Source organism: Oreochromis aureus, linkage group 20, assembly GCF_013358895.1.
Source record: "Oreochromis aureus strain Israel breed Guangdong linkage group 20, ZZ_aureus, whole genome shotgun sequence".
Lineage (NCBI taxonomy): Eukaryota > Metazoa > Chordata > Actinopteri > Cichliformes > Cichlidae > Oreochromis > Oreochromis aureus.
The window spans coordinates 10,664,668-10,680,944 of NC_052961.1; the positions used below are offsets into that span (position 1 = coordinate 10,664,668).

The 16,277-nt window shown below is 39.8% G+C and overlaps 1 protein-coding gene across 2 annotated transcripts; it reads left to right on the forward strand.

Moving 5' to 3' along the window:
• Positions 1-7,475: 7,475 nt before the first annotated feature.
• Positions 7,476-15,219, forward strand: opn7d (opsin 7, group member d). Of its 2 annotated transcripts, none has more exons than XM_031735882.2 (6): positions 7,476-7,587; positions 10,591-10,681; positions 10,777-10,939; positions 12,853-12,980; positions 13,101-13,435; positions 13,749-15,219. In XM_031735882.2, exons 1-6 carry the CDS (start codon positions 7,561-7,563, stop codon positions 14,226-14,228), a joined length of 1,224 nt encoding a protein of 407 aa, XP_031591742.1. In that variant the 5' UTR covers positions 7,476-7,560; the 3' UTR covers positions 14,229-15,219. The 2 variants fall into 2 exon arrangements, with proteins under 2 accessions (XP_031591742.1, XP_039459999.1); XM_039604065.1 differs by having other exon boundaries at positions 7,479-7,587; positions 10,551-10,681.
• Positions 15,220-16,277: the final 1,058 nt, after the last annotated feature.

Here is a 16,277-nt window from a genome sequence, read left to right on the forward strand (position 1 = left end):
CAGGTGAAAATGCAGGATCCTGAGATATCTAAACTGCTTTGCTTGGGGAAGCAACTCTCCCCCAATGCTGAGGGAGTAATCCACCATTTTTCAGCCGAGGACCATTGACTCAGACTCTCATCCCACACATTCGCCTGAGAACCCGCTCAGAGCGTGCTGAAAGTCATGTTCTGATGGACCCAATCAAACCTCATCATCTGCAAAAAGCACAGATGTAATTCTGAGATTCCAAAAAATGAGTACCCATTTTGCTTTCCCAGTAGTACTATTCAGGAGGATTTGGTGAGTATTTAATAGAATAAATTCTCAGTAGAATAGAATAGAATAGAATAGAATAGAATAGCTTTTTATTGTCACTGTTACAAGAACAGTGAAAGGCAGTTTGGCATCTCTCCATGTGTGTGAAGTACACAATAGCGTAAGTATTTACACAATGACAAATTTACATTTACACAAGAAAGATATGTACAAGTTATACATACACCTGCAAACATACACGCACATACATACATATATGTATATATACATATTTGCATCCGTACATGCATACACACACATATTTCCACATACACGCTTACATCTATATACATACACATACATGCCATCTAACTAGCAGGTGCATTGAGAGGTGCAGTATTCATGTTGTTCAGAAGAACAATTTCAGAATATATGTGAGACAGTCCAAAACTCTGTTAAGAGTCCTGTGGAGCCTTGTAGATGAAGTATAATTAATTAAATTAAGTCCCTTATCGTTGACTGGTTTTTTAGCACTTTGGAACAGTAAAGAAATAAGTTGTGAACACAGTTCTGGCACATTAATGTAAACATGTTGGTGAATATTTTTTGTGCATGTTGTGCTCTTTCCAGACATATATTTTCATTCAAACACATGCTTCTGTCCACAAAATGAATGCACTGTAAATTCAATATTAATTCTCCTTTTAGCTCTGTTTCAGAGGCCAAATGAAAACTAATGAAAGTCAATAGGATTCATCCTTTGGGCAACATGAACGTCTGCACAACACCTCAGTGGCAATCCAGCCAATATTTAATTTATTTAAATTAAATAAATTAAATTAAATTTAAAAAAATGGTATTAGCTAAAGTGCCCATTGAGTACATATATATTTTTGGGGTTTTATCTTTTTATTTGAGTATTATATTATTTTATCATGCTGATATTTCTCTTCTGATCTCAGTTTTGGACCACTTAACACTATGAAAACATGATCTAGCATTGTTTAAAACTAACTGACTTGACATTCATGCTGACTTAAGGTCCAGAGGGAAAGTGACTGTGCTCACTTTCAACATGATCTCTAATAATTTCCACTTGTTCTGATCACTTCCTGCCCACTGCCATGTCCAATAAGTCACTAAAGGGACATCATGCTAGTGCAGCCACTGGCTGTGACACTAAGTTCATCTAAACGTGTCTGAGCGAGCGGCCTGAGAAGGACCAGAACCCTGTGCTGAGGTATTAATATGACAGCACAGCTCTTTACAGCTTTGACAGCCCTGCAGCCTCGGCACAGCTCAGCGAGTGAGCCCACGCTCCCTTAAGCAGCTTTCCATGACTGTCAGTCTGGGAGTGGTGCTGCTACAAGCAAACTGCATGGGTGGGTACGATAAAGTGGGATGACACAGCGCTTCAGGTGGAGTTCAGCTGCTCCCTACCAGGACTGGATTTACTGTGTGACCGAGGATGACACTTTATTTTCTAAAGTGGCTGTCACATTCATTTTAGACCCTTGAATTAAAGAGAGTCACCTAAAAAATCCCATTTTAGTCACAAATTACACATCAAATTCCAGATGCCAGTAGCACAGCAGCAGACATACATTGATCAGCACCATAAGCCATTGTTGCTACTTCCATTCTTCGCTTTGAACTACTGGGACCATGACATGAGACCATTATAAGCCAAAATTATGAGACCGTGACTGAATTCAAAATCGAATGAAAATACATCAAAACACCATTGCCTTCATTCCCATAAATTTATAATCAATTGCTGTTTTTCTCTCCTGCTGGCTACCAACCTCAAGATTCATTCATTAAGCGATTTGATACCAGCATCTCACAGCAGCATGTGAGTCAGCTGTGGAGACAGATTTGGGAAAACCCACTTTACAGACATGAATCGCATGCACGATTCATTCATATGCAAAGTGGGAGGATAATCCAAAGTGTAGGGTACATGGGGAAAAAGTAGTGGTAGTAAGAGTGGGCAGAGGAAATGGGGAGGGGAGCGGTACTTTGAGTCATCAGTGACACTCGGATCTTGCCAGTATTATGCTGATCCGTCTCTCTCTCTCTTTCTCTCTCCCTTTATTCTCTCTCTGGCCTGCCGTCACTGTGGGCTTTTCGTTCTCCATCAGTCGAATGCCCACAATAATGATCAGTGCACATGCTGTAAGATGCGGCGAGCATGTGTCCACCTGGCCAGCTGCATGCAAGTGTATGTCACTGAAGGGGAGGAGGATACCTTAACCGGACTCTTCAGTGTGAGGCTGAAATAGAACCAGTGCTCCCCTCTCTCACTCTCTCTACCCTTTTCCCCCCCTCTCTCTTTTCCTCCACTCTCTGTCTCCTTCTCGGTGGCTGGCCAAGCTCCTCTCCTCTGTGTCCTGCTCTCCACCTGGCCTCCATGAGTTTAATTGAGGACAAGCCATTCCTCCCTGGAAGGTAAGCAGCGCAGCCGCGGGGTGTCCATTTCCAGAGCAATGCAAAGTGATTAGACAATAACAGAAAAAAAGAGGGGGAGATCATCAATGATGACGCATTTATGTGACTCCCCAAATTTTGCTTGTTTTTTTTTAGTGTTTACTACCGGTGAACAGCGAGATATAGGCGCTGACATAGATCAAAATATATATATTTATGTTTTGTTTTCTTTTATTCTTTGAGATCCGCTTTTTTTCCTGTGAAAAGGTCTGGTAGTTTTTCCTGACTTGCAATTCTGCCTCTAACATGACAACATCTGGATATGTTAAAAGGTTATTTAGTGAAGGGCATTCATTTAAGGTTCAGATACTAAATCAAGGGAGCGAAAATGAATTGTGCCGGCTGTAATAATGATGAAGATGAAGGCTCAGACCTCACAGCCAACTCGTGGGATCTCCGGCAGGATTAGTGACGAGATCCTCTGATTATCCCACTCTGTAACAAACGAGTGCTTTTCTTTATCTGGTGGTCCAAGTTGAAGCCGTCACAACACGGACCATTTGCAAGACAGCCTGCCTTGATCCTGAGCCGCTGGCTGCACGTTGTTTATCTGGATGGGTTTGCCTGCATGCATGAACTGTTTGCTGTTGTTTTCGTTGTTGCCTGTGCAGACATATGTGAGTGACAAGTCATTTGATTGTGGCTCACTCAAAGCTCTCTTCGCAGAAAATCAATAAGTGTGGACAAAGACGGATTTTGTTGCCCGAGTGTGAAGTCCTTCTGTTGGATACAACATAATTTAACAAAGTGACTGACCTCCAACTGCAGATGAGAATCAAAGGCAAATAGGAAATGAAAACAGCTGTTTGAGGGCATGACACTGACCTAATCAAACGTTTCTTTTTCTATACTAATCAGAGATTAATCTCACAATAGTTTGTGTGATATAGACTGATGAAGATGATGATGTGCACATAGCCACAGAGATCCATTTGAATATTATAAAACAACTTAACATTATAAAGCTATTTTATAGCTTTTTATATTAAAAAATATGTATGCCAAGTTAATCCATTTAGGATGAACGACACATCAAATGACCAAAAGTTTGTAATGCTTGCATCAGACCATTTATGATTAATTGCCTCAGTAGCAATCAGCTAAATGGCAATCTGTCCTCTATGTTACCACAACTGCAGAAGCTCTATGCTACAATCAAATCATCCCCCATCTCCCTTTGCTTAATTTATTTACCCATATAATTCTGGCCTAAAAATAAAGCTACAAATACAAAACTATAAATTGGTAATTTGCAGAGATTTTCATACTTATTGACTGTAATAACTGTAGTTCAATTTCTTTTGTGCCAAATGTGTAAGAATATTTCTGCAAACTCATGACAACTGTCAGCTGACAACTGAATCACAGTCACATTAATATGGTGCAGTGCTTGACATCTTAAACACATCATGTTGAATGAACATTGCATCATATGTTAATTCTCCAGGTTACATAAGATATGTCGTATGCCCAGCAATGTTTGAAGGAGTTGCCTCCAACCATGCTGTCATGCTGCTAAAGCTTGCTGTAAATATTGTACTGTGATGGCACTCGCTTGTCACTGTCAGTCACTCTCAGATGAGGTGGCAGTTCCACACAGTGAGGGTGACAGTTGACTTTAATCTCACAAAGGTCTCACTAGGTTCTCGTGGGACGTGCCACACAACACACTGGACATCTTATGTGCTGCTTTAAAGGTTTGATTTTAAATACTGCACAATGAAGTAAACCACAAGTTTGTGACATCTTCAACTCAAAAGGCTTTAGCACTGATTTCCAGCATCTAGTGTGGTAGAGTGCTGCAGGGTGAGGCTGTCGGTGGTATAATTATGTGACCCTGAACTAGAACACAAGAGTTTGAGTTGTATGCACTATATCTTGCTTTCATTGTTCGGTTGTTTTTTTGTTGCTGGTGGTTAGGCATCACTCAAACAGGCCTAAAGACTGGTCAGCGGTCCTTGACAACCACCAGTTGCTAGGGAACAAATGTGTATTCCCCAACCAACTGGCAAGTGCTTGCTGGAGGCTACGGGCCATCTGTGAAGCTAGCTGCTAGAGCCACCGTCACAGAGGCCTAGACACCAGTAGGAGACGCCCTGGTACCCACCAGTCAATGGGGAAAATATATCGATTCCTCGTTTGGTTGGTAAATGGTTGCTGGAGGCTGAAAGTGGTCACAAACAGACATATGGTGCTGCACCAAAAACCTCCTTGCAATTGCTTTGGTCACTAGTCAGTTGGTACAGTTGCCATAGTTTATATGGAAGACGCTGACTTGCCTGTAAACACTCACCAAATGGTAGTGAAATTGTCTAGTGCTATGCTAACTGGAAATTAATGTCCATTTGACTTCAATGAAAAAAGCTGTGAATCACACATTTGTGATACCTGGCAATGAGTCTTTCACATCGCTGGGGAGGAATTTTGGCCCACTCTTCTTTCCAGAATTGTTTTAGTAATTCAGTCACACTGGAGACACGAAAAGGATTTCAACATGATTTAAGTCTCGACTTTGCTTTTTGGTTGAATTGTTATAGTGTTTCAGATCATTGTCCATAACCCAAGCGCTCTTTAGCTTTATGGTACAAACTGATAGCCGGACATTATCCTTCAGGATTTTCTGGTGGAGAGCAGCTATCTGAAAATTTAACTTTTGTTTGTTCAGCCCACAGAATATTTTCCCAAAGTCTTGGGTAAACGAGCCTTTGGGTTCTTTTTGCCATTTTTGCCCAGTTTGTTTAGTACTGTTGTATCATGAACACTCTCCATAAAAGGTGACAAGGGAGGCCTGAAGTTGTTTAGATGTTTTTCTGGATTTTTGTGACCTCCTGGATGAGTTGATGACGAGCTCTTGGAGTGATTTTGGTAGAACGTCCACTCCTGGGAAGGTTCGCCAGTGTTCAACTTATCTCCATTTGTGGATAATGGTTCTCTTCATAGTTCACTGGAGTCCAAAAGAATTAAAAATGGCTTTTTTAGCCTGATAGAAGTCAAAGACTTTGTCTCTTCTTCTTTAGATCGTGGCATGATGGGTTGCTTTTAGAGATCTTTTAATTCAATTCAATTCAATTCAATTCAATCCAATTCAGATTTAGTTATATAGTGCCAAACAGTTGCCTCAAGGCACTTTTAGCCTACTTCACTTTGTCAGGCAGGTCCTATTTAGATGACGTATTGATTCAGCAGGTCTGCCAGGTAAAAAAAAAAAAAAAAAAAAAAAAAAAAAGCTACATTTTTTTATTTGCTCTGGTTACTTTTGTCTAGTATTAAAATTAGTTTAATGTTCTGAAGCATCCCACTTTTAGAAATACTAAAAAAAGAAAGGAAAAGGAAAGGGTCAAATACTTTTTTATGTCACTGTACACTTCTGTTTGACTCTAATAAGGATGATAATTTATAAACTAAACATAATGTTAAACCAGAAATTAGTGAGTGACACCATAAACTCCCCAGGAATTCATTTACGGAGGTCATTTCCCCATAGACGTCTAAACAACCAGGCATTTTTTTCCAATCAGAGGAGACGTGCCTGCTGGCTATTAGAGGGAATACAGGCTTAAGGCACTTCCACACTGGTTTCACTTTTCAGTTTTTTTTTTCAAGCATATTTGTAACACAAAAAGGCATAAATAATTAAAAACTGCCCAATACTGCTTTAAAATGTACATATATAAACAGTGTAAATGCTCAAGGGACAGGGCTGGTAAATCAAGCCAAGCATGCAAAATTAAATGTGACACTTTGCATTCAGTTCACATTCGATCACAAACATTTTCTGATTCATGTCAATGCACATCCACTGAGAGCCATTATAATGGAAAAGAGGGTAATTTACTTCAGATAAAAATATGAATCCTGTTGGTAACATTTTCTGAAGGAAAGAAAATGCTGGGTAACAGATTAAGATTTAGACACAAATCAAAAAATTGAGACTGGCTGGAAACCATGTAGATACACAGCCATTGCTCTTGAGCATGTGGTCTCTTTGCTGTTTCACTCCCTGACATGCTTGTCAGCCTTTAAATGGCTGCTCATCTCCGCTGACTACAGACATTTAATGGTTATGAGTGACAGTCCTACTTTCAGTGGCACCGCAAATCTCACAGTTTGATAGCTTGCCTCGGGGAAACTTGTTGCAAACTTAATAGATAACTTGTCATGCTGACAACAGCAGTGAAATTGCAGAAAGATTATTTTAAATATTTTCCTCTGTAAACCACATGATTCTACAGGGTCAGCGAAGGATAGAGTGCACATGTGCTTGAAAAATGAATTAATAAGTCAGGTAAGCAGGTGATATAAGGCGCACTTCTCACGTCATCATCTGGAGGTCAAAGTCCTCGTGTCCCTGTATCAAAGGCGTCCAATTAATCTGAGTTATTCAGGCAAGCTCAGAGACATGACAGCTGTGTCATAGCCCACTCAGCTTCAAAATACTCAATCTATCATAGCAGACCAATGACAGAGTTTATCTTTCTATTTCCACACTCGCTATGCTAAAGGTTGTGTTGGTTTTGTTTCCCTGGTTAGATTAACATGCTCACATAAAGAGAAAAGCTTCAGCTACACACAGTACCATGTGTTTATGTGCTGCACAGTTTAACTCATTCTTTAGTCAAACAATGCTGGAACTCAGTACTCTCAATACTAATTAAGGGGTTTTATTTTATTTTTTTTCTGTCATACACGCATTGATCACTTAACTATGGTCACCTGTTCAACTGCACATTGTTGCAAATATCTAATTAGCCGATCACATGACAGCAACTCATTTAGGCATGTAGATGTGGTTATGTTGACCTGCTGAAATTTAAACTAAGCATTGGAATTGGAATGATTGTTGGTGCCAGACCTGCTGATGTGAGTATTTCATAAACTGCTGATCTGCTGGGATTTTTCCCACACAGCCACGTCTAGTGTTTACAGAGAAAACCTCCAGTACATGGCAGCCCTCTGGGTGAAAGTCCCTCGCTGATGCTAGATGTCAGTGGATAATGACCAGACTGCCTTGAGCTGATACGAAGGCAATAGTAACTCAAAGAGCACCTCTGAATGCAAAACCCGTTAAACCTTGAAGCAGCAGAAGACTGGTCAACAAATCTGCAACAACTATGTGACGCTATCATGTCAAAATGAGCCAAAATCTCTGAAGAATGTTTTCGGCACCTTTTTGGATCTAAGTCACACTAATACGTTTTCGTTTGAAATCGCATCTTTTTCTCTCCGTTTTGGCCTTCCATCCACACTGAGATGGTGTTTTCAGTCAAGGAAAACGCAGCATTTTGAAAACGCTCTCCAAAGCGGATACATTTGAAAACGCCGTTTTCACGTCGCAGTGTGGACAGCGAACCCGGAGCCTTTTCGAAAATGATGACACATTTTAGTTATGTGATGCAGTCATGTGACCAAATAAACTAAGATAGCATAGGGCATTATACAGCAATTTTTTTTGTTTGCGCTCAATTTTGACAGCCCTATAAAGATTAATATCAGTTTGAACATGCTCCAGATAGCTTTTCTTTAAATTCTTTAATTCTCAATCGCTTTTGCAACTTTGTACTTTTGTGTTATTCGCAGCAACAACTCCACCTCATTGTTAGTCCATTTAAAAAACTCTGTGCTTTTCCTTGACATTTTGCTGCGATGTTTCAAAGAGACGAAAAGTAAATACGCGGCAGACAGAAATGAGCAGGTCGAAGCTTCTTGCGTTTCATGCGCAGTACTGGAACGTAAGCGTTTTCGGACGCACAACTCTGTGAAAACGACTGAAAACGATAGTGTGGACGCGGAGCGTTTTCAGACGAATACGCCGTTTTCAAATTTATCCGGGCTAGTGTGGACGTAGCCTAAGGCATGAAGAAGGTCCAAGGTCTACCTATATAAATGGCCAGGGAGTGTAAACGGTTCTTTTTTCTGTGCTCCGCTGCTTTTAATATAATTAAGAATGGATGTCTCTAATATATCTCAGACACAGTTTAAAGAAGTCGTACCCACCTGAAAACATATTTATGAAGGGCAACCAATCAGACAAAAGTTGGCAATAAAGGGACAGGAGCTTAAATGTCTTTTAGTGTCAGACAGAGGAGCTACACATAAACCCATTATAACATAAATAAGGATTATATTTTGAAATTTGAACTGTGCAAAGCTGCTTTTGTTTTATTATGGAGCTAATACAAAAATAAGCATATTATGATCCAATTAAAAGGAAGATGCACGCTTTCTCAGTTACAGAGCCAATTTAAAAAAAAAAAAAGAAGAAAAAACTCAGTCAGTGCTTGGTGGGAGTGCTTGAGCTTAAAAACCAGCACACTTGAGAGAGAAGCATGTGCACATTCAGATGTGTGCAAAGGATGTTTATGATTAATATCAGCTTTAAATCTTCCAAAACCTGACAGTTTCCCCTCCCAAGAGATCTCATGAGATGAAAACATGTTTTGCACAGATCTGAGTGAACAGGATGGTATCCACACATTTTATCAGAACACATGCTCTCACAAACTGTATCTGTCACAGCAATAACAGGGCTGATCATTAATGTGGTAACAGTGCTGCTTTTAATCAATACTGGAGATTAGATGCTGTAAGAAATACCAGTATTAAGAAATACAGAGACTGCTTTTTGATTGTTTCTTTAAGGTAATTCATTTGGGGAAGAAAAGGCTTTGGAATGATAGTAAACGTGTGCTAAGCCAGTTCCATCACTGATTCCTAAAAAACCTGAGGGGAAATTTACTTGATTGAGAATCCATTATTGTGCTGACACAACAATGAAGTTCATGGAGTTGAGTGGTACTAAAATGGGTCACAGCTTTGTACTCTGCTGAGTCTCCTCCACTCAGACTGACTGGACATTTCGTCATTGACTGGCGTGCTGACTTGCATAGTAATGAAGCTTCATCCCTGTGATTGCCTAAGTCCTTGAACATCAATGTTGCCTCTACATCATCTCTGGTAGCCATCCAACTTTTGCTCCGCATTTCGTCCCTGCACCATCCTTTCCTTCCCAATTTCCATTTTATTTTTCATTTTCTATCAAGCAAAGTGATGCACTAAATGGCAATCATCATCTTGTTTGCAAATAGCTGGGTAAGAAGAAGCCGACTGGCTAAAGAATATGAGAAGCATGAATGCCTCTGACAGTTTTCAAGTGATGGCGCAAAGACTCAATTAAGAATCTTCCAACAATGTGTTAGAAATCCCGGAGAGCCTGTCAGCTCTGTTTCATGGCAGGGAAAAAAATCACACTCTCACCTCGGCCCATTATGTATCTCTTCAATCACTTCAGTGTCTGGGTTGCAATTGCATGTGTGCTTGCTGAATCATGTTTAGACTGCAATTCCACAAGCCTTTGATTCCCAGAAAATCTGAGCACATTTGGTCTTAATCATAACTGTTTTGTTCCCTCACTCTCTTGTACCCCTGTTGTAAATCCTAAAAATGGCACCGTGCTTCTAATTCTTTCCATCTGTCAATCCTGCTTTTTAGATATTTGTGTTTAATATGAACAGTCTTCAGCTTTTGCAGAGGATTATTTTTCTTCAAAACGGCTTTTTTAATTTATTTCTACATCTGATCCTGTAGGCTGCAGATATTTCTTGCAATAACAGCAGTAGGACAGCTTGCAGTGCACTACAGACAGTGTGTAGTGTTTGAAATGCTTCAGAAACAAAACTGTATGCATTGATTTGACTTTATATAGTGACTGTTGCTGTTATTTAACACTCTTTCAGCAATACATATACTTCCTTTTTGCATGTTTTAATTTTGTTAGGATCCTGAGTTGAGTATTGACTTTTTGTAAATTCCTGGATTATTTTCAGCTTTATTGACCATGAATTAATTCGAGTGGTGACATTTCAGATGGGAAATGCTTCAGACACGTCTGCTGTGTTTACCTCCACCGTCTCCAAGGAGCATGACATCTTCATGGGTTCACTCTACAGCTTATTCTGTGAGTCCACACAACATTTGTGTTGATTTTTCTGTTTCTGTTTTTTTTATGCTTTAACCATCTTTAGCACAACTCAATCTTCTTTTCTTTCACAGGTATACTGTCCGTCATAGGCAACTCCACACTGCTACTTGTTGCTTATCACAAGCGGTCAACCTTGAAACCAGCAGAGTTCTTTATCATCAATCTCTCCATCAGTGACCTTGGGATGACACTCACTTTACTTCCACTGGCCATACCATCGGCATTTTCACACAGGTATCGTAAAGCTCCTTCTATATTTTCATTTCATTTCAACTTCAAATTAATTTATCAATAATCATTAATTTTTTTTTCTCAATTCACTATAAATAGCTACATGTTATAGCAAAAAATGGAGATTGATAGAGAAACATTTTGTGTAGTTGTGGACCTTACCTAGATTTTCAATCTAGTGCCATGTGGAAGGGCCTCCACATTTAGTGCCATTCCTAACAAACTGATGTGAATTCACCAGTTTCTTTCTCCATCAGGACCAGACTGTGGAGGCCTTTTACAGTGAACTCATTGTCATGTTCAAGAAATCAGTTTGATTCGTTTCGTGACATAAAATAGAACCACCGATATAAGCCAAGATGGATCCATACTTTCATATGTCACAGCAGAAACTGAGACTCATCAACATTTTTCCAATTTTCCTATTATCTAAATTTGGTAAATCGGTGTGAACTGCAGCCTCAGTTTCCTGTTCTCAGCAGACAGGATTAGTACCCAGTGTGGTCTTCTGCTGCTTTAGCCCATCTGCTTCAAGGTTCAATGTGCTGTGTTTTTAGAGATGCTCTTACCTTGGCTGTAACAAGTGGTTATTTGACATCATCATTCTCCTCAGACATCTGGCTTCACTCAAAGAACTGCTGCTCGCTGGATATTTTCTTCTAAGCTCATTCTTGGTAAACCCTAGAGATGGTTGTGAGGGAAAATCCCAGTAGATCAGCAATTTCTGAAATACTCAGACAAGTCTATTCAGCAATCCAGCAAAAGTAATTCCGCATTCTTCCGCATTTTGATGCTTACTTTAAATTTCAGCAGGTTGTCTTCATCGTGCCTACATGCCTAAATGTATCAACATATTGCCATGTATTTGGCTAATTAGATATTTGCTTTAATGAGCAGTTTAAACAGTTATACCAAATGAAATGCCCAGTGAGTGTATGTTACAACATGTCTAACCTAAAAATCTATAAAAAATCATTTTTAACAGATTTCCTGTTAAAGTTTGTATCTTTGCGCACTTCCTTTTTTTCTGTCACTCTGTCTAAATACCTATTTACATTTTCATCATTGACCTCAAACTTCAACTCCTGCTGGGAAAATCAATAATGCAAAACTCTGAATGAAAACGTTTTCAGTGGAGGACACTGCAGTTTCCAAGCCTGACGAAGACGTGTTACATCACGAGCATTACCAGGTGTTTGCTTTCGGCTTTGTTTTTTGTTTTTGTCTTCACACTCACAGAGTTTTGCACTGTCAGTTTGCCCTGAGTTCAACAGCTACATCCCAAGAGAGGGCATCTGGCAAAACTGTGGCACATGTCATGAAAATGTCACCATTTCGGTAAACAAAAATAAATCTGTGGTCTGTGTCACTCACCACCATTCTTAGTTGCCAGATTTAGCTGCCTGTGAGTTGCTCTTCCCAGAAACTCAAATTCAAATCGAGGGTCTCTGCTGTTACAAGGTGGAGGAGATCTAGTATGCATTTTATACGTGATATTGTTCTAAATTAGCATAACTGATTTGTAACACACTTTGAACCTCTGTTTTTGAACAGGGGCTTAGTGTTGTTAGAAGAGATTAATAATAACCAAGAAAGAATGAGAATGAGGAAAAGTGGGAACATTTTGGAAACTGTTTCTTTCTAAATGCATGAATGCAACTGAAATGGATCATGTTCCAGCAGGTGCTCTTAATACTGTATCAGACTGCGGAATAAATATCCACAAATTATATTGGAAATCTATATTCGGGATGGAGAGGGCTTCCCAAAGCTTGTTGTTATATTTCTATCCTAACCCTCAATAAGAAGACCCTCCAAAGCTGTGACTGAGACTCTACAGTTACACTCAAACAGGGAGCAGTTTTCTGGGCCCTAACCTCCATTACATTTTTTTGACTCATTGTCTGTGTGTACAGGTGGCTGTTTGGAGAAACCATCTGCCAGGTGTATGCTATGTGTGGAGTGCTGTTTGGTCTCTGCAGCTTGACAAACCTCACAGTGCTTTCCTTAGTGTGCTGCCTTAAAGTCTGCATCCCCAACCACGGTGAGGGAGGAATAAATTGATAAGCATGATGTTGTCAAAGCTACAGAAAGTTTACCAGCAGCAGGAGTAAAACGACCATAATAACTTCAAGACACCTTTTTCCATCTCCTCTCTTATCAGGTAACAACTTCTCCTCGTCACATGCCCGCCTCCTGGTGGCCGGAGTGTGGTGTTACGCATCTGTGTTTGCTGTGGGGCCACTGGCACACTGGGGACATTACAGTCTTGAGCCTTATGGGACAGCGTGCTGCATTGACTGGCACGCACCCAACTACGAGCTATCAGCTTTGTCTTACATTATCTGCCTTTTCTTCTTTTGCTATGTACTGCCCTGCACTGTCATCTTCCTCTCCTACACTTTCATTCTGCTGACCGTGCGGGGGTCACGTCAGGCCGTCCAGCAGCATGTGTCACCACAGACCAAGAGCACCAATGCACACACTCTCATTGTCAAGGTCAGAGGTTATGGCTGTGTCGCTTCAGCACCACTGACTATAGCTTTTATAGCTAACAGGATCAGAGTAGGATATGAAAACAGAAATAATTTAAAGGTTATACATTAAATTCATTACTTGCTTTATCTCTGTACAGTCTTCTGATGCATATGTAGACTTCTGCATGGATAGATTTAAAACTAAAGTTATAATTAAGATATTTGTTTTCACACAAATTTGTCACTAACATGAAACTAAATTCTGCATGTCATGTTTTTTGTGCAATGTTGTTTGAATATCTGCATGCATATGTGTGAATGCTCCTTCTCCACAGCTGTCTGTAGCAGTGTGCATAGGCTTCCTGGCTGCTTGGTCTCCATATGCTGTTGTGGCCATGTGGGCTGCTTTCGGGGATGCCACGCAAGTTCCTCCTGCTGCTTTTGCCCTTGCTGCAGTGTTTGCCAAGTCTTCTACCATCTACAACCCTATGGTCTACCTCCTGTGCAAGCCCAATTTCCGCGAGTGTTTATACAGAGACACTTCGATGTTACGACAGATGATCTACAGGGGCAGTCCGCAGTCCGAGCCGAAAGAACGATTCGGATCCACATCACAGCGCAACAAGGACATGAGCGTCTCCACACGCTTTTCAAATGGACAGCAGGAGAGCTACGGGGCGTGTCTGCACTGCACGGACAATGCAGCTCTGTGTCATGTGACACCCCAAAGGACTGCCTGCATCCTGACTGGATCCACCTACACAGAGGTGACAGTCGGCCAACTCTCAGCCAAACCACAGGCCGAGTTCCTCTAGTGGAACAGCCTGATTCTTTCATAAAGCAAACAAAGGACGACACATGATCAAAAAGACAAAGAGGTTAATGAACAATAAAGTCTCACTGAGACTTCACCACCTTTGCAAGGACCTTTCATGTCATCCTTTCTGAGTGACTCTTTCATTGTGAAATGAAAACATGACACAAAAACTTCTTCTCAGAAGATTTGCCGCAGAAAAGTATACTTGCAATGTCTTGATGTCTACTTCTGTGTCAGCTTGTTTCCTGTTTCATTTAAATGTGCAGTAATTTAACAGGATTCCAAGAGAGCAGAAAATGAGACAGCAGAACCCCCTCCAGCTTAAAGGTTAATTAGGAAAATGTGTACCTCAGTGTGCATCATGAGGATAAACTATGTTTAATATTCCACCAGCGCCAACGGAGTATATTATAAGAGCGTATTCCAGTCAAGGACTGTGAAAAAGATTGTTTAGGTTTCTTTACATTGAGGACCGTGATGCTGTATGTAAAGGGGTATTCAACCTAAAATGATCAAGTATTCACCGCCTGTAGGAGTGAATGTCTGATCTAATGTTTTGTCCTTGTCAATAGTGGGCTGTACTGTAACTGAGACATAAAATCAAACTGGCAGCTTCAGTTTTCTGGGATGAACAACACAACCAAATGTCCCCACTTCTTCCAGCCTACAGTTTCTTTGAGAGGTTTAATGCTAGAGAGAGTGCTGTAAGCAGAAGATCACTTCAGTCAAGAGGCCTGTACTTGCAGGGCTTCAGTGCAGCATGTAACCTGCAGTCATTTTCTAAACACAGACTGTTGAACAAAATAGTTCCACATTAATTTGTACATAAGTTTAGATTTTTATTTCATAAAAAGCACTGCATGTGACTCCCTTTGGTTTACAGAAACTCCCATTTCAGTTGTGGGGCCTCTCTTCTGTTCTTGATTTTAACTTATTTAGATCTTAGCAAACTAATATTAAAGGTAACCCACCCTGTTAAGAAAACTTAATAACCTGTCATTTCAAACCATTCTATTTAAACAGTCGACTGATTAGCAATCAAGAAAAATCTGTTTCTGCAGTATTTTACATCAGTACAAAGAAAATGATCTCCAAAGTAGGCCTAGTAAAGACTGAAGGTCCTTGAGAATTATTTTACTCACTGAATCTTTAAATATTTTTAATTCATGCTCATGGATTCACCTAAACTCATTCACACAAGCTCAAACATCAATGCCCATGACCACACATGAACACTCGATCATACGGTGCTTTTGTCTTGCAGTTTTTTTTTTTTTTTCTGCTGAAAATATGCATTTACAGCCATCAGTTAAAAAAGTGATTCTTTCTATTTGAATTGATTACAGCAATTGTGATGTCTTTTCATCCATGTCAGTGCAAAAATACAAAGAACTATGTTATATTTAATTTTAGTTTTCCTTTATAATGTGGTCCTGTGCTGTGTGACATCATGTGTATATATATATATATATATATATTTTTTTTTTTTAAAGTATCATGTATGTATTCATTTCATTATAAAAAAAGTCCTTGTTTAGTATCGGATCATTGCACTGTTTTGGGGGGCACAGAAAGTTGCATCATCTGACAGAAAGTGAGATCTCAGAAAGATTGAAATAATTTCAAATTATTCATAAAAACACTGTAAAACATGAGGGGAAATTGTAAACACGAATTTTACTGAAAACGATTGTAGAACAGAGATTATAATCGAATGTTTAAGATCAGCTCTTATTTTGTGTGAATAAGGCAATATTTAATATTTTTTTTCCAAGCACTTTAATTATCTGTGAGGAATCTGCTTTGCTGGGTGTTCATTACCTTGGGAGCACAGCAGGTTCAAATTTACTGCCAATGCAATTTTCCATAAAGCAGTTTATTGACATTATAGGAGGCGCCTCTGTTTAAAATTCCTCGGATGGTGTGCTCTACATATTGAGCCTGAAACTAATTTGCTCTCAGTTTTTAGAGAACTGCATTAGCGGTTTTGTGAAGAAGCTGGATTTGAAAAATGAAGACAAATCATCCAAATGTCCTGCTTGTCCTG

What these genes read in the sequence shown, in the direction of transcription:
- opn7d (XM_031735882.2), top strand. Translation starts at nt 7,561, where the DNA reads ATGATTGTTGGTGCCAGACCTGCTGAT. An exon ending in TTCACTCTACAGCTTATTCT is followed by an intron (nt 10,682 to 10,776) that starts GTGAGTCCACAC and finishes TTTCTTTCACAG; the next exon opens with GTATACTGTCCGTCATAGGC. An exon ending in CCATCGGCATTTTCACACAG is followed by an intron (nt 10,940 to 12,852) that starts GTATCGTAAAGC and finishes CTGTGTGTACAG; the next exon opens with GTGGCTGTTTGGAGAAACCA.